General features: G+C 39.2%; 1 protein-coding gene across 2 annotated transcripts; it reads right to left on the bottom strand.

Moving 5' to 3' along the window:
• Positions 1-238: 238 nt before the first annotated feature.
• Positions 239-16,369, bottom strand: prkacbb (protein kinase, cAMP-dependent, catalytic, beta b). 2 transcript variants are annotated; one of them, XM_015956785.3, is made up of 10 exons: positions 16,104-16,369; positions 10,467-10,528; positions 10,261-10,389; positions 9,887-9,985; positions 9,726-9,808; positions 5,152-5,278; positions 4,974-5,069; positions 3,110-3,232; positions 2,793-2,957; positions 239-665 (listed from the first exon to the last, which is right to left on the bottom strand). In XM_015956785.3, exons 1-10 carry the CDS (start codon positions 16,147-16,149, stop codon positions 540-542), a joined length of 1,056 nt encoding a protein of 351 aa, XP_015812271.3. In that variant the 5' UTR covers positions 16,150-16,369; the 3' UTR covers positions 239-539. The 2 variants fall into 2 exon arrangements, with proteins under 2 accessions (XP_015812271.3, XP_054596867.2); XM_054740892.2 differs by lacking the exon at positions 16,104-16,369 and adding an exon at positions 15,110-15,162.
• Positions 16,370-20,637: the final 4,268 nt, after the last annotated feature.

The following is a 20,637-nucleotide window of genomic DNA, read 5'->3' as shown; positions in this document are numbered from 1 at the left end:
GCCCAGAATTTTTCGTTTGAACCCTCACTGTGATAAAATGTCTTAAAAAACTGACAGTTTTGCACACACACACAAAACAAAAACCCTACGTTTATGCTGGCTTAAACTAAACTCAACGTGGGTCTTTAAGTACACACACCACTTATGACAAATGGGAAAACACACAACCCACTCAACTGTGTGCCAAACAGCCAAAAGAAAAATCAGCTATAGTGGGTGGACTGTTATTGGCCAGAGGTTTTCCGCATACATACATAAAAAAAAAAAAATCACATTTTTGTTGGAAACAAAAACAAAGACTAACGGCATTCAAAAAAGTAAAATGAAGAAAAAGGTGATGTGTCTGCTTTAATACGCAGGTGATCACGACGGTGAGGAGTTTACCGTTCGACACTCGAGGATCACGGGGACCTCATTCAGCCTTGAGGAATGAAGGGACTACGTAGATCTGATAAAAGATGGTCTCTGCTCCATCCCAGGTCTTTTTGAAGAGTACAAACATCCCCTTATTTTCCCTGATATATCCATGTTCTTGTGTTTTAAAACTCGGCAAACTCTTTTGCGCATTTTTCCGTTAAAGAAACACGGATCTCCTCCTCTTCGTAGTCGTCGAAGTTGCTGGTGTCCCCGGGGCCTCTGCACTTTGGTATGAACGGAGCTTCAACCTGTAAGACAAAAGGGAAATCCAGTGTCATGGATTTCTATTGAAAGTTTAAAATATATTATTTGTGAATTTAAAAAGAAAAAAGTGAACCGTTTATCTTTTTTTTCAGATTTGTCAATCCAACATCATCAAATCAATATTTAATAAAGGTTTTTAATCTGTGGCGAGGAGACGGGCGTTTGGTGTTCATGTACAAACTAAAAACCCAAATGGTCAGCCCTCATCAGGTTAGCTTTATTGTTTCTGTAAAATTTGTAGCTGAAGAATGAATATCATGGTATTTTTTTTTTTTTTTTTTGGCTATTTCATTCATATAGATTTAGGGTTGTCACGGTAACCGGTATAGCGGTAAACCCCGGTAAAAAGGTTGACAATAAAAATAACCGTCCAGTTTTTAAAAAACTATATTATCTCGGTGGGTTTACCGTGGCCGCGGTTTCGGCGCGGTGACCCTTACCAGCCACCGTCGCTTCAGCTGAAGTTCCCGCAGCGCGCACACGCACTTTTTAGTTTGCAATGGCACCAAAACGTTGAAGCTGAAATAATGGCCGAAGGAGGAGACGGCAGCGCCCAGGACATCCATCAGCCCTCAAAGAAGACTAAATCGGAAGTATGGGCATATTTTGGATTTCTGAAAAATGCTGAGGGACAGTTAATAGAAGACTGCTATCCCGTTTGCAGAACGTGCAGGAAACAAGTGTCTGTAAAAGGCAGCAACACTTCGAATCTAATGGCACATCTGCGTGACCATCACCCACATCTCTACAGCCAGTGCAAGGTAAGTCAACATGAGCATTTTAGCTTAAATGCATGACGCGAGGACTTTTGGTTGAGGGAGAATGCAACGAGTCACTATATACTGCAGCCGCAGCGTCCTCTGCCAGCATTTAAACCGTGTCATGGACACCCTGTTGCTGGATGAAGCATCTTATTTGTTGATGATGAAGAGAAATATACAATTAGTTCCTTGTCATTGATTTGTTTACTTATTCAATGCCATTTATACTTGAACATTTGGATTTGATTACATAGTGTAGTAGTTATTTTAGTCATTTGTTTAAAGTGGCTATTTATTTTAAATACATATATTTTAAGGTTGACTTGTACAGCGCTCAAGTCAAGTGTGGACTGGAGTTTTAGATTTTCATTTTGATAATGAAGAAAACAAGTATATGAGAAAACAAGTGGTGTTTCTTTGATTTGTTTACATATTGTTTATGTTTTGAATGTTTGGATTTGTATAATTTAACCTGCACTGACTACTGTAACAAGTTCCAGAAAAATAAGCTATTTGTTCCTTTACTTGTGAAAAGTTGCACTTTTGCTAAGGCTTTGTGTTATTTTAGGTTTAATAAACACTGTTAAACCTTTTCAAAACTATTTCAGTTTGTGTAGAACAGGACTATCAATGCTTTCTGAACATATGCAACACCGTTTAAAAAATACCGCGATAATACCGAAAACCGTGATAATTTTGGTCACAATAACCGTGAGGTTAAATTTTCATACCGTGACAACCCTATATAGATTCTGTTTCTTTCTCTATTTTAATCAAATTCAAAATTACTTTATTGATCCCAGAGGGAAATTAAATGTTGGTGTAACTCGTGCATTAATACCAATGGAGTAGAGGAGCTGTTATTTTATAAAGAAAAATCTTAATCAGGAAGAAAAATTGACCACGAATGAAAAATAACCTTGATTTTTTGTTCCCAATTCACAAAATAAAGCCATTAATGTATTAATTGCACATTTAGCTAACATTTTTAATCTAAATGGCAAAGTCCAGATTTAGCCAATAGCGTTCGACATCTGCTTACATGAATATCGATCAGAGAGCGTACATGCATGTTTGCGGAAGTACTTGGACTGATGCAGTGTTGGCAACATTTTGTATGGACAAGTTAGTCTTTTAAAAATGAATAAGCAGCATGATGTAAAAATAATGTTTGTAAAACAATGTATTTTAGCTCTGTTGGCTGTCTAGAGGTGTACATTCACGAACGAGACGCGTAATCACGGAAGTAGGGAGAGGGGCTAAATGGGCGCAATGCATTATTCTGCCTCTAGAGGGTGTCCTTATAGAAAAAACTCCAGATTCGTGTTTTAAAAGTGTCTGGCGTCTTGCCTTTCGCTCGTAGATTGCGATCCAGTCTGTTGTAGCGAACCATTTGTGACCCTTGATGTCATTGACTCCGTTCTTTAGGTTGCCGTAACGTTTGGTCAAATCCACCTGGAGTAAGTTTCTCAACAGATCCTTCAAATCAGAGCTGAAGTGGGAGGGGAATCGTACCTAATAAAAAACATTTATGGAAACTTGAGATTAGTAATTAATCTGTGTGCGCGCGCGCGCTCACGCACGCACACACACACACACACACACACATTGGAAATAACAGAAAGAAAAGACCATGGAAAACATCTAAGAAAATAAATCTCGCTTACCTTTCCAGACACAATCTTTTCATAGATCTGAATCGGCTGATCTGCAAAAAACGGAGGGTAACCAGCTGCCATCTCATAGATGAGGACTCCGAGGGCCCACCAGTCCACTGCTTTGTTGTAACCCTAAAACATGTAAAGCAATAACTCAACACTTCCCCTGCTCATTATTATAAAATATGATACTTCCTCACTGAGGACCCATCAAACTCTAGAAAATTCTTTCAAATGATTCCTACATCTTTGATAAAAAATAAATACATTAAAAAAGCTAAAATAATCTGTTTTAATTATTAAACAATATATTTTATATCCCTACAGTAGTTTTTTTACAGCCCACTTACATCATCAGCTCACATGATCTGGACTTCTGAACTTTACTTTCCTCCAAGCCAATGATGAAGCTAACCTTCAGCAGTGTTTTGCACAAACTGCAGCTTCCCCCAAAACCTCCCCTGCTGCAGCCCCCACAAAAATCAGAGTTTGTTCCAGATATTTACATGAGGTGAGGTAGCAGATGTGTTTCACTTTGATAAGAGCTGCAGAGACGACAGAGCAGCTCAGCTGCTGAGGACCTGACTTGTGAGGGGGTCATTCAGATATGTCTCAGTTACTTTTGATGTAAATATGAATTTAAGTATTATTTCATTATTATTTTAAAATGAAATCTAGGTAGTTAACTGGAGCCAAACACAATCACCATCAACAATACAGTACTGAAAGAGGTATGTGTAGCTACAGGCAGATATTTAAATTCAGATATTGAAATCAAAACACAAAAAGGTAGATCAGTGCAGCATCACAACTATCAATATTTTAAAAATCTTAAGTTCAAAGACCAGAAAATTGTCTCGAAAGTGATCATTAGTGACTCTTTTGGCTTTTAAGTTTAGGGGATAACAGTGCTGGGTTGTGGGAAAAACACAGCATTCACAAATTTTCCATTTGTGCTTCAATGGGACACCAAAGATCAGACACAGATGTTTGGTGATGCTGAATGGGTTTGACTTTCAGAAAAAAACTTAAAAATGTTTTTATTTCTGAGAAAATTGTCTTTTCAATACAAAATGACCCCAAACTAGAATGGAGTGAAAAATAATAAGGTCAAATAAATTTGAAGGTCTTCAAAAGGATAATGTTACAAGTGAAAACAGATATAATCTTACAAACTCTACAGTTTTGGGGCCGTGAGACTAAATTTAGAGGCCGACCGATATGTTTTTTTTTAAGGCAGATGCCGATACCAATTTTTAAAGACTTTTGTTGCCGATGGCTGATATCTAAAGCCGACTATTAGGGTGATATATATACGTTTTAGCAGCACATTGATGGTGAAAGTCAACTGAACACTCATTGTGTGCAATATAATTTAAATAAGTCAATAAGTCTCTTAATATTCATTCAACTTCAAATATACAACAAACTCAAAACATAAAAATAAACCAGTGTGTTGTGGTTCTTCGAGTCTTTTCTTCAGTCTAGTAGTGGCGGCAGTTGGCCACACAGGTGCCTGATTTTTTATTTATTTATTTTTAATCGGCTTTTATAAATAATTTCGGACAATATAGAAAAAATTTAATATGTCGGCCCGTTGTAACGGTCGGCCTCTAACGCAACATCTCATCTGTTATTTTTTATAATGAAACAAAACGATCCAATAAGAGCGCTGACTCTAGAAAATAACTGAATTAAACCTCTTTCAGAGGGGATTTAGTAAAAGTTCTGTCTGTTGTCACTTAGCTCAAAATGTATTAGGTAAAAAAAGATTCCCCAAAATAAAATTTAATTAAAATAAAAGGTGGAGTTCAGGAATTTATATTTTTTATTTTTACACTACTAAAATGGAAAAAGTAAAAAAAATCCATACTTTACTGAGAATGATTTCAGGTGCCAGATACTCCGGCGTCCCACACAACGTCCAGGTTCTGCCTTTTACTCGCTTAGCAAATCCAAAGTCTGTCACCTGGAAGTGAGAATGACAAATTTAACTCTGCTTTGTCAAATGCAAGACGCATTTTTAATTCATGTCTGGCATTCCATCTGACCTGAATGTAGCCGTGGTGATCAATGAGAAGGTTCTCAGGCTTCAGATCTCTGTAAATGAGATCTAGCGAGTGTAGGTATTCAAACGTCAGCACAATCTGGGCAGCATAAAATCTTGCATGTGGTTCACTGCACAGGGAGAATATACAAAAAGACCGTGTAGCTATTAATAAACATTCTACGAGACAGATTAACCCTCTGGGGTTCATGGACTCGTATCTGCGTCTTGTGAACAGGTCTGATTTGGGACGCTGTAGCAGCAAGACTCCACCTCCCCGAGTTACAGTTTGAATCCAGGTTTGAAAAGGAGATCATAAACTTTACCCCAGTTTTTTAATTTTGTTAATAGGCCAGGTAGGTATAAGCAGATTTATACTAAACTAAAGAAACAACCTTTTTTTTTAGACAATCAGAGAAGTTGTGGAAACCGCGATCATGAGCTGTCAAGGAGATCAGTAAGCTGTGAGACAGACACTGATGGAAAATTGTAGATATTGGAGCACTCTGTGGCAAAAAATGTATTATTCATATGTAGTTGAGTGGGTTTTTATGTATAAATGAGGATGAGAATGATGAATGCCCAGCAGCTCAGCCGTTTTTTAGCTAGAAGACAGGAGTGTGAGACTCGCTGGAGTCTGACACCACATTGAGGGTTTTGATGATGATGTGGCAGATCAATCCTTCCTCTTAGACACTGAAAAGGAGAAGCTGGGTCATAACAAGGAATATGAGGTCCTGGCAGGCACAGAAGAGCTGCTCAAAGATAGAAAGAGAGGAATGGGCAGCACCGTACTGCACCGGTGTCATTTCTCTGTCTCCAGGCAAAACCCCGCCCCCTCTGTGATGCTTGTAAGACAGAAGAGGGACTAAAAGGTTTGTCAGGAGCAAGCTGGTTTTAACCATGGAGAAAAACAGTCAAGATATTCCTTCCTTAGTCCAAATGATCTCTTCTATTGTTTTTCTTACATGGAGAAGTCAGGCCTGATGTGCTCCTCTGCTTAGTGGACAGAAACTGCTTCTTGGAGTGGCACAAATAAACGGAGTTATCTTGGAAAACAAAAATATCCAATTCTTCTGTAAATAGTAAATATTTGTTCAAATATTTATGAGGGATTGGCATAATTGTAACTTATTTTGGCACAATTATATATTTTTTGGCATCTTTTTGATCCGTGTGAATAATTGTAAAAAGACAAATGAACAATTTCTTTCCTTTTACTGCTAATAACTTTTATAAAATGCGTTATTTGCTATATTTATTCATAGATATAGTCTAGATTGCCATTATAAATTATTAAAAAACATTAATCATACATGTCTGTGGGTTTCACAGTAAAAAAAAAATCACTTTTTTCCAACTCGGATTTTGTTTGAATGACTTAAAGCTGCTTTCCGGAGTTTTCCCTCTTTCAGAAATTATGTATGATTTGTCAGAAATCTGTAAACGTGATTATATTATCATGTACTGTGATATAAGCATTATGTCTTTTTTTTTTTTGCTAAGCACGCCCCCTGCCCAGCAGACAGAAAATAGCAATAGAAAACTGAGCACCGACCAGAACTAACCAATAGCGTTAGACTACCGCTTAGATGCTTCAAATTAAAGGAATACCTCGGCTGATGCAGAGTTGATGAACTTTTCACAGACAAGAAAGTCTTTAGAATATAAATATATGAAAACACAACATGACATGAGAATAATACTCGTAAAACAACGTGTTTTAGCTCTGTTTGTTGGCTACAGAAGCACATTTATAAACAGAAACGTGAAGTTGCCATCTTAAAAAACAGAGGAACAGTGGTTTTGTGTGATATGCTTGTCAGCCACTCGATGGCACCATTGAATAAGAGAAATACTCTGGAAAGAAGCTTTAAGGTCCAATATCCAATCTCTTAATGTCCAAATTTAAAACATACGTATAAATTCATATAGTCCAGGTTGTGCTGAAAAGATTGATACCACACAGGGGCGGATTTAGCAATTTGGGGGCCCAAGGCGAACACAGACATGGGGCCACTTACACAAAATTTTCGACAATCTTACCTTTAACTGGATTTGTGAAACTCTCCCCTCTTCTGACATGAGTTATTTTCCCTTTATATTAGTCCTCCTCTTTTTTCCTGTATTTACCTCCCTTTGAGCACTTTCAATATTTGCTCTGCTTTCTTTTTCCTGTCAGTGCTCCTGTGTTTTAGCCTTAGTTATTTTTTTTTCTATTTTCCATTTTGGTCTGTTTTCCTCCCTTTAAACATTTTCCATTGTCTTTCCTTTCTGCTTCCTTTTGATGTTTACATAGAAAAACGATGTCACTTTCAGAAGTGAAAATAAAAGCTTTTATGAAGCATGCTGCTTCTTTCTCTTATTGGAGCCACTAGGATAACTCCATTTCATGCTTCATGTTTTGACTATCGCTTTGAGTTTGTTACGAACGCTCCCGCCTCTCTTCTTCTTCTTATTTGTGGTCTTATGGCACTTGGCAAACAACAATTTGGTGCATTACTGCCACCAACTGGATTGGAGTGGAATTACTACCAATCACTTCCTGTTTGTGCACCACTGTCTTAATAACCCTCTTATGACCATAATTATAACAGGGCCGCCTGGTATTTTTTTAATCTTATGGCTGTAAAATTGTAATAAAAAGTGCAAAGTGTGTGTAACTCTTCTCATTTTTTCTGAACAACCTCAGCTTTCAGTGTATGGTTTGTATTTAGAATTTATTTCTATTAAAGCCTTTTAAAAAATTTGCTTAAAAGTGAAAAAAGCAAAAAACGGATTTGAATTTTTTACATTTATTACTGAACAGGAACTTCTAAATTACTGTACAAACAATTTAAACTTTAAACTGTCGTCGTCTTCCTCCGGTTATCCGGGTCGCGCGGGCAGCATCCCAACTAGGGAGCTACAGACCGTCCTCTTCCCACCTCCTCCGGCAGGACCCCAATGCGTTCCCGGACCAGATTGGAGATGTAACCTCTCCAATGTGTCCTGGGTCCACCCGGGGGCCTCCTGCCGGCAGGACATGCCCGAAACACTTCCCCGGGGAGGCGTCCAGGAGGCATCCTGACCAGATGCCCAAACCACCTCAACTGGCTCCTTTTGATCCGGAGGAGCAGCGGTTCTACTCCGAGTCCCTCTCGAATGTCCGAGCTCCTCACCCTATCTCTTAAGGCTGAGCCCAGCCACCCTACAGAGGAAACTCATTTCGGCCGCTTGTGTCCACGATCTCATTCTTTCGGTCATTACCCAAAGCTCATGACCATAGGTGAGGATTGGGACGTAGATCGACCGGTAAATCGAGAGCCTGGCTTTCTGGCTCAGCTCCCTCTTCACCACGAAAGATCGGCTCAGCGTCCGCATCACTGCAGACGCCGAACCAATCCGCCTGTCGATCTCCCGATCCCTCCTACCCTCACTCGCGAACAAGACCCCAAGATACTTAAACTCCTCCACTTGAGGTAGGACCTCTCTCCCGCCCCGGAGTTGGCTAGCCACTCTTTTACTTTAAACTGTAATGCATCTATTCTTAAAAAAGTGTGAACCTTGGTATCTTTTTTAGCCGTTTTTAAGACCATTTATTTGTGTAAACTTTCAAGATGTTTTTATTTGATGTGGTAGACCTTGAAGCAGTTTCTCTCCACCTGCAGGCAGAGCGCACCTCTCACTGCCATGGGGTGCTTCTCTTGCACACCGTGCACTGCTATACCAAAAACTTTTGTTTTAGCAAAAATAATTATTTATTGTAAAAAGATAAATAATGCTGGAATGAAGCTGAATCTTACAATTAGCAAATAGTTGAGGGTTGTTCAAATAAAAAAATAAAAAAATAAAGACTGAACAAACAATCATTCCCTGGTTCACCAGAGATCTGTCCTTCTTCATGGTCACTGTCTTCAGAAATAAGCCTTCTGGGATACCTAATCGATCGTGTTGATTTTCTTTGAGGCATTTCCATAATTTCATGCTGGCTTTTTAAGCTAATTAGCTTCCCCGTCCCGTTATCCGCTTTCACCGCGGCACTGCGCTCCATTTCAATCAGGCTGTACAGCAGGATTTCCCCTCGTAGCGACATTGTCCATAACTCTGATTGCTTCATGCTATAGATTGTTGGAAAGCTGCTTTTATGTACTTTTAGGAACCGCTGGAATATTTTGAATCTGATCAGCCTTTCAAAAGTTATGAAACAGAGCATTCTGGATGACAAACTCAGCACGTCTCTGAATCTGTGTTGTGATTCGTTGCACTTTTGGAATTTTAATGATATCTTGAACGGTTAAGGAATTATGGTAATGAGAAGCATGTCCAATCCCGTCTGCGGTGACAGGTTGGTAATAAGAATATTGTGGCATTAACAGAAGGGTGCCGGCGGTCAGGGCTAGGGGGCCCCCCCAACACAAGGGGGCCCCAGGCAGCCGCCGACCTATACCTAATGGTAAAACCGCCTCCGATACCACATAAGGTAATTACACCCTGGACTCCAGAGGGTTAAAACAACTAGAAATTAATTAAATCTAAGTACAAATGCAAAACACCACCGTTTATTTTTCCTTTTAAAAGTAAAATTATAATCCTTACCTGAACCTTCCAATTCGTCTTAAGTGTGAGAACATCTCTCCTCCAGGAACATATTCCATCACCATGTACAAATTGGAGTTGTCCTACAAGGGAAAAAACATTGAAGTGGACCAAACAAACAAATTTTCCCATTTGAAAATTTCAAAATAATTGTGCCGTACCTTAAATGCATACTCAAGTTTGACAAGAAACGGAAAGCTCACTGCTTGTAATATCCTCTTCTCGTTTAATGTGTGTTCTATTTGTTTGAGCTTCACCACCTGACAGAAAAAGAGTCTGGTCAGACAAATCCCTTTCATAAGAGTTTTTTTTTTTCGAAACAGCTTTAATTATTAATAACGTCTTTTACATTTAACCCCTTATTGCCACACTAAAGGTCATTTTTAAGAGGGTAAGCTGTTATTTTTTAAACTCTGAGTAAGTGGCCAGCTTTTTTTCCCCTCTTTTTTACCGACCCTGGACGTTTACGGCTCTTGTCAACATTTTAATTTGTTTGGAAATTCTCCTTGAAGCCTTACATAAAGTTTCCACTGACCTTTTGCTTGTCCAGGATTTTCATGGCAAAGTATTGCTCTGTCCCTTTGTGTTTCACGAGCATGACTCTTCCAAATGAGCCGGTACCCAGGGTTTTTATCCTGTCAAAGTCATCTAGGCATGTTGTGCACTGTGGTAACAATGCAAGGTTAATACAATATTTACAAGGGCTGCAAAAGGTTACATCATACTTTTCATCAGACTGACCTGTGGTGGGCATTCCCATTTTCGTAAGAAATCTTCTTTGGCTTTGGCTAGGAACTCTTTAACTGAAAGAAAGGAAAATTGGTATACAGACAATAAGTGTTGGCACAATTTCTTAAGCAAAAAAAAAAAAAAAAAAAAACAGGTTAAGGCTGCAAACAGGGTTAAATGTTTTTTAGCAAACCGCTCAAGGAGGAGGAGGAGGGGAAAAGTTAGGTTTTGAAAGCAAATAGTAAGTGAAGAACAGGCAGAGTCCACTCATCTGGATATTATGAAAACATCAAATTTTTGGCTAAAGAGAGGAAAAACACAAACACAAAACAACATCTACAACAGGCAGACGAGTGATGCATGGCAAGAAACTCAGCGTGTTTTCTGTTACTCAGTGGCCTCATTCAAAAGGATAAAATGTAGGGATGCTCCGATGTGCTCGTGTGATTTTCAAAAGGTCGGAAAAGATCAGATCGAACCTTATAAAACAACAAACATGATCTTTTAAATTCATCCCAAGCAATAACAATGGCTTAGTTTTAAATTGAACAAGTTCCCTTGCATCAGTATTTATGGCTGCATGGTCAATAACACTGTAACGTCAAATAATTTACAGCAGGCAGGAATTTAGACCCCATCACATATAAGCAATTAGCCGGTATGCTAACGCAGAGCTAACATGTTGCATCAGGAGAGAAAAAGGTCTGCAGATTTTATGTTATTTGAACCGGACAGCGAAGGCAGTGCAACATTATTGTAATGTTCGCATATTGGGCATTTCGAGTGATGGAAAAGACAGAGCTGCGTTCAACAACACAAATCTAAAAACAAACTACTTTCTCTTTCAACTTTTCCCTTCAAGTGACACCACAGCTAACCATCAGTCTTCACGTAGTTCTTGTCCACCACCTTAAAAACAAACACCCTGCTCAGTTCACTGCAGCAACTTGTACAAAAACACAGAAACGGCGACTAATGCAGGAAATGGGGACAGAAGACTATTTTCCCATTAAGCCTGCATGTGAAGCTGAGTGACTGATCATAATTTAAATATAACAAGTAAAAAGCAGTTTCTCACAGATCTTACTCTTTAAAAACAGAGAATTTGCCTACGAAAGGCAAAAAGGTCAAAGGCAGTTTCCTGGAGCCGCGGTATGAGTTGCCTTCTTGTAACGCAGCTCTACAGATAAAAGAGTGATCCTGCCAGCTGTGACTCCATGCATGAACTGTCATGGGGATGCACATCGCTCATTACAGCCGCATAGCGTCCAAACATTTTTAAAATTTTGCCTAAAGGATCGTTTTAAATATATATGTAATAGGGACCCTAAGTCACGCTCATCTACTTCTAGACATAAGAAAAAATGAATGGAAGTCAATGGGGCTATAAAAGCTATTTTCTAATTCTGTTTGATGTGTGCCATAAATTTCAAACGATGTCCGTGATTTTTAAAGACACATTTTGATGCTAAGAAAGCTTCCATTTTTGGTTCTTTTTAAAACACAGGTAAGGTTTTTCTTTACCGTGCTAATGTTTCGTTTGCCGACTGCAAAACATCCTCAGAGCTGACACTGATGGTGGCGTCACGGGCAGCAGAGGACGTTGTCGCCCTCTGCTGCCCGCTCTCCCCTCTCCGATGATGCAGTTCCATGCGCGATCCAATGTGTAAACCCCATCGTCTCTGTTCATGGTCCCGCATCCACGTCTCCTTTTCTCTATAGCTTCTTTTGTATTTCTGTTGTTTGGTGTTTATGATCCTTGTGTTGTCCCAGTCCATTACATGGTTTTCTCTTGTGTAGTGATCTGTTACGGCTGACTTCTTCATTGTACTTTCTGCTTCTTGTTTTGCTGCTCTTGTGTGTTTTCGACTTGTTTCTCTCTCGCACTCCTTTCTATGTTCTATTGTTCGTGTGTTGAGTTGGCGTCCGGTTTCTCCTATGTATGTTTAATTGCAGAGTTTGCATGGGATTTCGTAAACGACTCCACATTTAAGTCCAGCTGGTATCTTGTCTTTTGGGTGCACTAGTCTGTTTCTAAATGTTGCATCATTGTATCAATGAACTTTCTGAACAAGTGATATTTTTAGGCAGATTAAGGAAATGTCGTTCTTTTGCCTTCTTATTTTATAGCATTGCCGAGGTATTGGATCGGGACTCTGTATCAGCAGATACTCAAACCAAAAGACTTAGACTTGGAGGAAAAATAAAGTGATCGGAACATCCCAAATTAAAGGGTAAACGCCATTAAAACACTGCAAGTTTCCCTGAGCATCACTTACAGAAGCAGTTTTTAGGAAGGCTACACAAAACACAGCTTAAAAATGGAGAGCAAAAAACAAACAAACCAATATAAGAGAAACACAGCAGACCGTGGATATCCAGATTGAGAGAGTGCAGACAATAAAACAAAAAAGAACAAAAAAAAGTAACATAAATTAAAACAAATATCATCACTGATTTGTTTATCAAAGCACAATAAAAGCAAGCACATCCTGCAGGTTTTCGCAATGAAACCAACGCATTTCTGCTGTTCTGTTGGCCTTTTTGAGAAATCTGCATACCAAAGGTCTCTACAGATGACCATGGATTTTGCAGGAACAATCACCCACATGGATGGGATGACACAGAAGAGAAGACAGAGAGAAATACAGAGTTCATGTAGATAATAAGTGTAACAGCAGCAAACAAGTATGTGCCATGAATAGAAGGAACAGCAATGACAAAACGACCAGCAATCGCCTGAGGAATTAAAGCAGATACTATGATAGTGAAAGAACAGGTGTACTAGAATGTCATGTACCAGAGGTTCAGTCATGCACGTTAGGTCAGATTGAACAGATACGACTTTAAAAAAACATTTAAAAATTAAACATCATGTGCTACAAAAGGCTCTAATTACAAAATATGTTTTAATCTGCAATTTTGTTTGATTTTAGGAATTTGAAATTATGTTCAAAGCACTAAGTCATAGAACTGCAAGTGATCAAATAGTAGTAATTTTAAACATTTTGTAAACCAAGATTCTCAAAAGCTGTTTTTGTGTTTAACATTAAAGGTGTGGTTCACTGAAGACCCATTTTTAATGGTAATTTCTGATTATAACCAGTCACTCTGAGTTTTTAATGCAGGCTGAACACAAAAATAGTCTCCTACATCTAACTCCTACATTCGCTTCTGATAGAAATTAGATGATGAAATACTAGGATTTGAAAACCCTGACAGATCTACGTCACACTGTCACTTAACGGTCACGGACTCACCCATCTTGACTCGCGATGGGGAAGACTGTTGTTTTTTTAGCATCCAGGAAACAGCAGAGAATGTCTCAGATAGTAGAAGCTAACCGTTAGCATGAGCAACTCCACCACACAGCAGAATTCATTCAGGCTTGTGTTTTTTGTTGAGATAAAACATCAACATTGCAGAGAAAATTGAGTCTGTGGTAGCGTTGGGTTTCTGTTAGCCAATCAGAGGTGAGATGTCCAAATATCAGGAAGTAAGACTCCAGATCCTGCCGCCTGAAGGTCACCTCTGATCTGGGAATCTTCTAGATCCTGAAACTGGTGCACCTGAGCTTTTGTACCCAGAGTACAACTAACATGGTGTTCATTCCTACTAGAGATTACTGTAAATGTATTGATTTAACGAGTGAACCACACCTTTAAAAAATGTCATTTGGAGGTAAATATCTGACCTTTACAATTTCCTAAAAATGCCAAATGTTCTATTTATACTTATAAAAGCAACCAATTCTATTTATGAAGCCAAAACCATTGTGTGACTAGAATATATTAGAATAAAACTTCTGCTTTGGGAAAGTGCTATCTTTAAGTCACTTAAATGTTCAAAATTAACCACAAACTTTTTTTGTAATCCAGGGGGAAACATCAACTGCCTCCATAGTCTGGTAGACAAACATCTCAGGAATCAATGCCAAAATACAGCCAAGCAGAACACGGCTGAGCTATGCAGCCTGCCCTGTTGTGCACACACAGTACACGGGTGCTGTGTAATAAATAAGTGTCACAACAGCGTGTGTTTAATCCTGACTGTGCTGGTGCTCTTTCAAGCGTTCCAGCCTGAGACATCTACACACAGTAAACACGGGGAACATGTAGCACTGTAGGTAACCAGGTCATCTTGTCAACAGAGGCTACTCTCCAGACAAATCTGCAGCTTGGGGCACGGTGTCGGCTTAAATAGGTTTAACAGTCAGCTACGACCCTGGATCTCGGGATCACAGGTGAATCCAAAGCAACTGCTTGGTTAGTACTGAAACTATCACTGATCTGATCATCCTCATGGGCTTGTGAGTTGTTGTATTTGGCATCTTACGTTGGGCCAATAACTGTCAAACAAAAACAATTACAACATCATAAAATGACCCATTTAAGCACACTGGGACCAAACAAGCACAAACGGTTTCCTGGGATTTTAAGAGAAGGAAAATAAACAAAGTAAGCTGTACATTTTCTTGAATTTCAAATATGTGGCTGTAAAAAACACAATAACCCCCCATTACTTTAGCAGTTTTTATATCCAGGCACAAAACGTAAGTTACGATTCACATCAGGGGACGTTAAGCAGTGATCAGATGCACACATCAAAGTATGCAAGTGTAAAGTAACGCTGGCCCAGGCTGAGTTACGTCAAACCTTTCAAAGCTTGTAATACTCCTTATCCTCTGACGAAGGTCCGATGACAAGCTGCTCCAGTCAATGACGAGCCGAGTGTGAGAAGATCTGATGGGAACTTTACCAATAGAGATGGGGGTCTAACCAAGAACAAGTGCCACGATTAAGGGGTTTTGTCTTCACAAGGGTGTGTGCTCCTATACTGGACACAGTAGTTGGTCCCATTTTTTTAATGGGAAGAGAGAATTTGTTATTTCATCTCCATATTTGGTTGTGGTGCTCTGCTGAGAGGGACGGCTTTGTTTATGTATCCAAGAATAAAATGTGGCAGTGAGGCCTGAGGCAGAGCCAGTCCTACTCTGCCTTCAAAATAAAAAGCAATGTCTATTTATACAAATTATGCATGGGTCTTTGGTTTATCGCTGCAGATTTAAGAGCATCACTGCAAAGTTTTAGTCTGACACAGCTGGCAGGGCTGAGAGGAGCCTGCAGCCAAACGCACAGACTCACTTTGCTCAGTTTTATGTTACACTAACCCGAGTGTTCGGGTCAAGTTGGGTTTAGGCGTTTTAACCTATATCCAAAGACTGGCAGGAAAACGAGAGCAGAACTGGGCTGACTTTAAGGGCCTGAACAGCCACTGCCAGGGAATGAGGGGCCTTCTGTGGGATACTCCCCCACCCACCCACCATAAAAGCTAAAGTTAGCAGGCTAGCTGAATTCAACCTAGATAAACGGAGCTCTAGCGAAAATGCAAATACTCGCTATACACTATATTATAAATGCGCTGATACACATGAGATTGACAGTTACCCCAAATGCTTTATTAGCTTGTTTACACACTCCGCGCTGCTCCCCTCCCCCTGGATGCCAAGACAGCCTTGTACCCTAGCCTGGACTACTACTATTTATATATCTAACAAATACATGTAGCTAACTTGTGAAGGCTTAATGAAACGCCTAAAACGGAGCTAAACAAAATCCGGTTGAAGCCATAACGGAAGCCGGGACTCACCGCTCTCCAGTTCGTTGCCCTTCTTGGCGGTGGCAGCATTCCCCATGGTGTAGAAGACACGGCGGTAGCTCCGACTGAGGAGATGATGGCGGCGGCGGCTAGCTAACCTTCCAGCATATGTTTTCGAGGTCTTTCAAAGAGGAGAAAACAACCCGATAGAAATCTTCGGTCGGTTTGAAAGTGACAAAGTCACGTTCAGTGTCCCTTCCGCTGCCCTTTCACTTTTCCCACAGCCTTCCCCTCCTTCCCTCTGACAGATTTCCGCTGCTGCTACCTCAGCGCCGCCGTCTCCGCACGGCTGACATCAAGCTAGCGGTCACTTGTGTTTCGCTTAAGGCAGGCCGTTGTGGCATATAAACACACCACACTGACACTTTTCCCAAAGAAATGCTGGAATGCCGCATGTCCCTATTTAAATTCAAGATGTTCATAACACTTTGCAATAAGGGTCATTTTATTAACGTTACTTAGTGCAACATTAAGCGTAAATAAACTATTAAATAAAGTAGTAACAACCATTTAATATTAATGTTAATATAAAGTGATGCTTAGCAGACATCCCACAGCCCACCGGGTTTTTGTGCTAACCGTAAGGACACTTAATAGTTTAAAATTTCGCGAACGTTAATGAAGGGATTCTTTGTTTATTAATGCTTAATAATGCAGTAAATAACGGCAATAGATAGGGATGCACCGATACCAATAGCAGTATCGGTATAGGTAAAAGTTAGCCGATACCAGGAACCGATACCAATGCAGTTGCTTGAAAATGGCTTCACTGTAACTTGTCATTTCTGTTCACCTAATATTTTAGTTTTGTGAGGATTTCCGTTCATATATTTTACTTTTTATCTATCTCACAGTCTTTTCCTGTTGAAAGCAGAGAATAAAATCTGTATTCCAAACCATTGCATTTTTTTGTGTGGCGGAAGTATCGGTATCGGTAATCGGCATCGACGAGTACTCAGATCCAAGTATCGGTATCGGTATAGTATCGGTTTGGAAAAAAGAGATATTGGTGCATCCCTAGTAATAGAGACACCCTTAAAGTGTTACCAAGATATTTAAAATAATAATCCAAAGTCTAATGAGATTCTAAATTAAAAAGTAAATGTTAAAACACTATTGATGCAGAAATATGCATCAATAGCCGTTTTGGCTAATGTTAGTAGTTTTCAACATATTGTATCAGTCTGATATTAATTTCCATCTAGCTGTCCATTTTGCATCTGTTTGGTCATCCCATAAGTGTATGTGAGTGTGTGTGTGTGTGCGTGCATGTGTGTGTGTGTAAATATTATATGAATGTAATGTGAATAAATTTGGGTTATCGGCCATAACAGCAATAATAATATCAGATATTGATGTCGGCCCACATTTTCATGTTGATGCATCCCTATTAGACATTTTAAAGAATGTTTGGGAAGTTTGTTTGTTTTTTAGTTAAACCGAATCTGAATATTTGAAATGAAATCCCTACATATCCAAAAAGACTAATTGAAACATCGAATACAACTTTCGCCCAATCAACATTATTCTTCCAGGGACACATTAGGTGCTTTCATGTGGCTTCCAGCGTCAGAAGGCCACAGCTGCAGTCTTCAAAAGAGCCCTCGCCTCTATCAGCGAGCTTTAGGGTAGCTGCGGCTACATTGTAGCTCATCACCATCAGTGTGTGAATGGATGAATGATACACTGTGGTGTAAAGCGCTTTGGGGTCCTCTGATTCTGAAAGGTGCTGTACAAGTAAAAGTGCTTCATCATTAAAACTGACATTATAGATATTTGGAATAATTTTTTTGTGGCAGAAGCATGCGTTTCAGATATATATCATTTACCATTTTATTCAGTATTGAGATAAGAATGATAACTCACTGCTTATATGAAAAATGGTTGTTTAACATTATATAGACAATAGCGTGATAAAATAAAATAACATTTATATAGACAATAGCTTGATAAAATAAAATAAAATCCAAATAAAATCTTTACAAACACTTCAAAAATTCCATTATTTGAATATTTTTGAAAGAACTATAATGTTAAATGATAAGTTGGCTTGCCAAACAGTTTGCTTAGTGTATTTTGACCAGAGTGGTAACTGCACAGTTATACTTTGTCTGACTTTTAGAATTTCCTCTTTCCCTTTAAAAAAATAATCCCTGCATTAAACAATGAGAGAGGAAGCTTGAAGATGGAGAATAACGAACAGTTGCTCTGAACTGGAACAATTTGGTTATCCCATGATATTTTGGTTATATTCTGCACACAAGCCTGTGGTTTGAATCTACATGATACAAAAATATTCATGTAAACACGTAAGACTTGACATAATTTATTAACTGCATGTTTCAATTTAAACTGGTGATGTCAATTTGTTTGTAATCCAAAGCCTGAAACTTTAACAAAATACAGAGTCAATAGAAAAATTATTTTCATAGAAAAAGCCTTGATAAGTACTTGTCTTCTTAATTTTTACAGATTAACAATGAAAAAGAGAATAATTTTCATTAAAAAAAGTCCACTCTGGTCCAGTTAGTCACCTCCTCTGACCTGATACTACTACTCCCTCTTCCTCCCATGTTGCACCAGCAGATCAGGACCACAATTTTTATGTTTATGTTTATTCATTTGGCAAACGCTTTTATCTAAAGCGACTTACAATTTATAACCTATAGGGCATGTTGTGATCTGTGGGGGAAACCAGAGTACCCGGAGGAAACCCACGCATGCATGGGGAGAACACGCAACTCCACGCAGAAAGGCTGCAGCCGAGTTTCAAACCTGCAACCTTCGTGCTGCGAGGCAACAGTGCTAACCACTGCGCCGCCATGCAGCCCAGACTGTTGACTGTTGCATGGCAAAAACAATCAACTTAAACACTTGCAAGTTTTAAATTCACTATAAAGTTTGTTTATAATATATTCCTATTTTGCTCGTTTAGGGCCTAGCTTCCTGTTTCACTGCAGCTCTTATGGGAATCGGTTAAAACACATTGTGTGAGGGAGGAAGTTGGAAAAATTACCATACAATTCATTTGAATATGTTAACAGTCACATCACTGTGATATTTGTACACCTTCAAGTGTAAAGTTCACATACATACTAGTGAAATCAGGTGTCTACAGCATATGTGAAGTATTTTGCATGACATTTGGTTGCAACTTTCGCAAAACAGGCCACAAACTAGGCAAGCCGAAATGTAAAAGTATTTTCCTGTCGAATGTTTTGTGCTGTTTTCTTTTGTACATCTGTACAATGACACGAAGAGTGCAACTCCTCTGCTTAAGAAATGTAACCATTTTTAATTCAGCTTTGTGGCTAAATGTCTGTTCCACTTATGTGATTTATAATCTCAGTAAACATTTCCATAATGGATTCATCATTCTGATTACCAGTTTCATTATTTAATAGAACACCGTGAGCCTTTTGGTGAGTATCGCTCTATAGGAGTAGACAGTAAACAAGGGCATGCAACCTGCTGAGAGTGTGAAGCTGATCCAAATGTGTTAAAGGACCAGAATTTTGATCCATGTGCTCAAACTGGCATCTACAGAAAGATGCATTATGCATACCGAATTTAGCCTGGAGGTAAGTCTGAGCGTTCAGAAAATTGGCATGGACATTGTCATTTACATATCACACATCCTCTGATGAAAGCATTAAAGACAAGCGTGTTATATTGGATTCTTACTCACTTATAAACATGCTAACTTCAACACCTCTGCAATTTGTGAATCCTCTAGTATCCAAACCCCTGTCATGCTAGTGTTAAGGTGAGGGTAGGGATAGAACCTGATGTGCATGCTATACTTTTAAACAACAGCGATTTTTATTTTAAATGGATTGAAACTCGACTCATTTTCACTATTTGGCCTCTCAGATCTTAGTAGGTCTTTCACTCATATGTGTGCACTGCTCATTCAAAGGGGAAAAGCTTTTACAGCTTTGAAGTTTTCCCATCAGCTGCATTTTATAGGAACTGAGGCCTCGCTGCACACTTCCACAACTGTTTGCTCTCCTCTACAGAAAGGGCCTGAGGCTTTAATGCTGGGGAGCATGACCTGTATTGTATGCTACGAGTCAGGCAACAGCACCAAGAAACAAAAACAAGATGTCTACTTCTCACATAGTTTTAGGAGCATATGTCATGGCTCTTCAGTATCAGCGAGTTCCTATCTGTTTACCTGAATTTTGTGGTTTAGGATAGTAAGATACGCTATAATTATATGTTACACAAGCCATAGATTCCATCTGCTATCATCTGATATAGAAAATGTTTCCATTTCACCTTTAGATCGCATCATTTTGGTATACAATCCTTTCCTGTCCGTGGCTGTTTGTATCGTTACGACACAACCTTGTATAAGTGTGCCCTAGGGGTGAAGAGAACTTCTCCCACTTAAAATACCCCATCATTCCAGGAAGTATACCAGAGATCATCCATCACGGCACTAGACATCCCTGTGATTTAGGAATAAAACTCTTTTTCATCCAACACAACAGACCCCCTTTTCACCAGATCAAGCTGACTT

Source organism: Nothobranchius furzeri, chromosome 11, assembly GCF_043380555.1.
Source record: "Nothobranchius furzeri strain GRZ-AD chromosome 11, NfurGRZ-RIMD1, whole genome shotgun sequence".
Classification (NCBI taxonomy): Eukaryota; Metazoa; Chordata; class Actinopteri; order Cyprinodontiformes; family Nothobranchiidae; genus Nothobranchius; species Nothobranchius furzeri.
Note: the sequence above shows the minus strand (reverse complement) of the source record. Positions and strands in the feature narration are given on the sequence as shown.

Excerpts from the sequence above, each read along its gene's own strand:
- prkacbb (XM_015956785.3), bottom strand. The coding sequence starts at position 16,149 with ATGGGGAATGCTGCCACCGCCAAGAAGGGCAACGAACTGGAGAGCG. Across the intron at positions 10,529-16,103 it reads GGGCAACGAACTGGAGAGCG|TTAAAGAGTTCCTAGCCAAA; the intron begins GTGAGTCCCGGC and ends CCTTTCTTTCAG. Across the intron at positions 9,809-9,886 it reads AACTTGAGTATGCATTTAAG|GACAACTCCAATTTGTACAT; the intron begins GTACGGCACAAT and ends TTTCCCTTGTAG.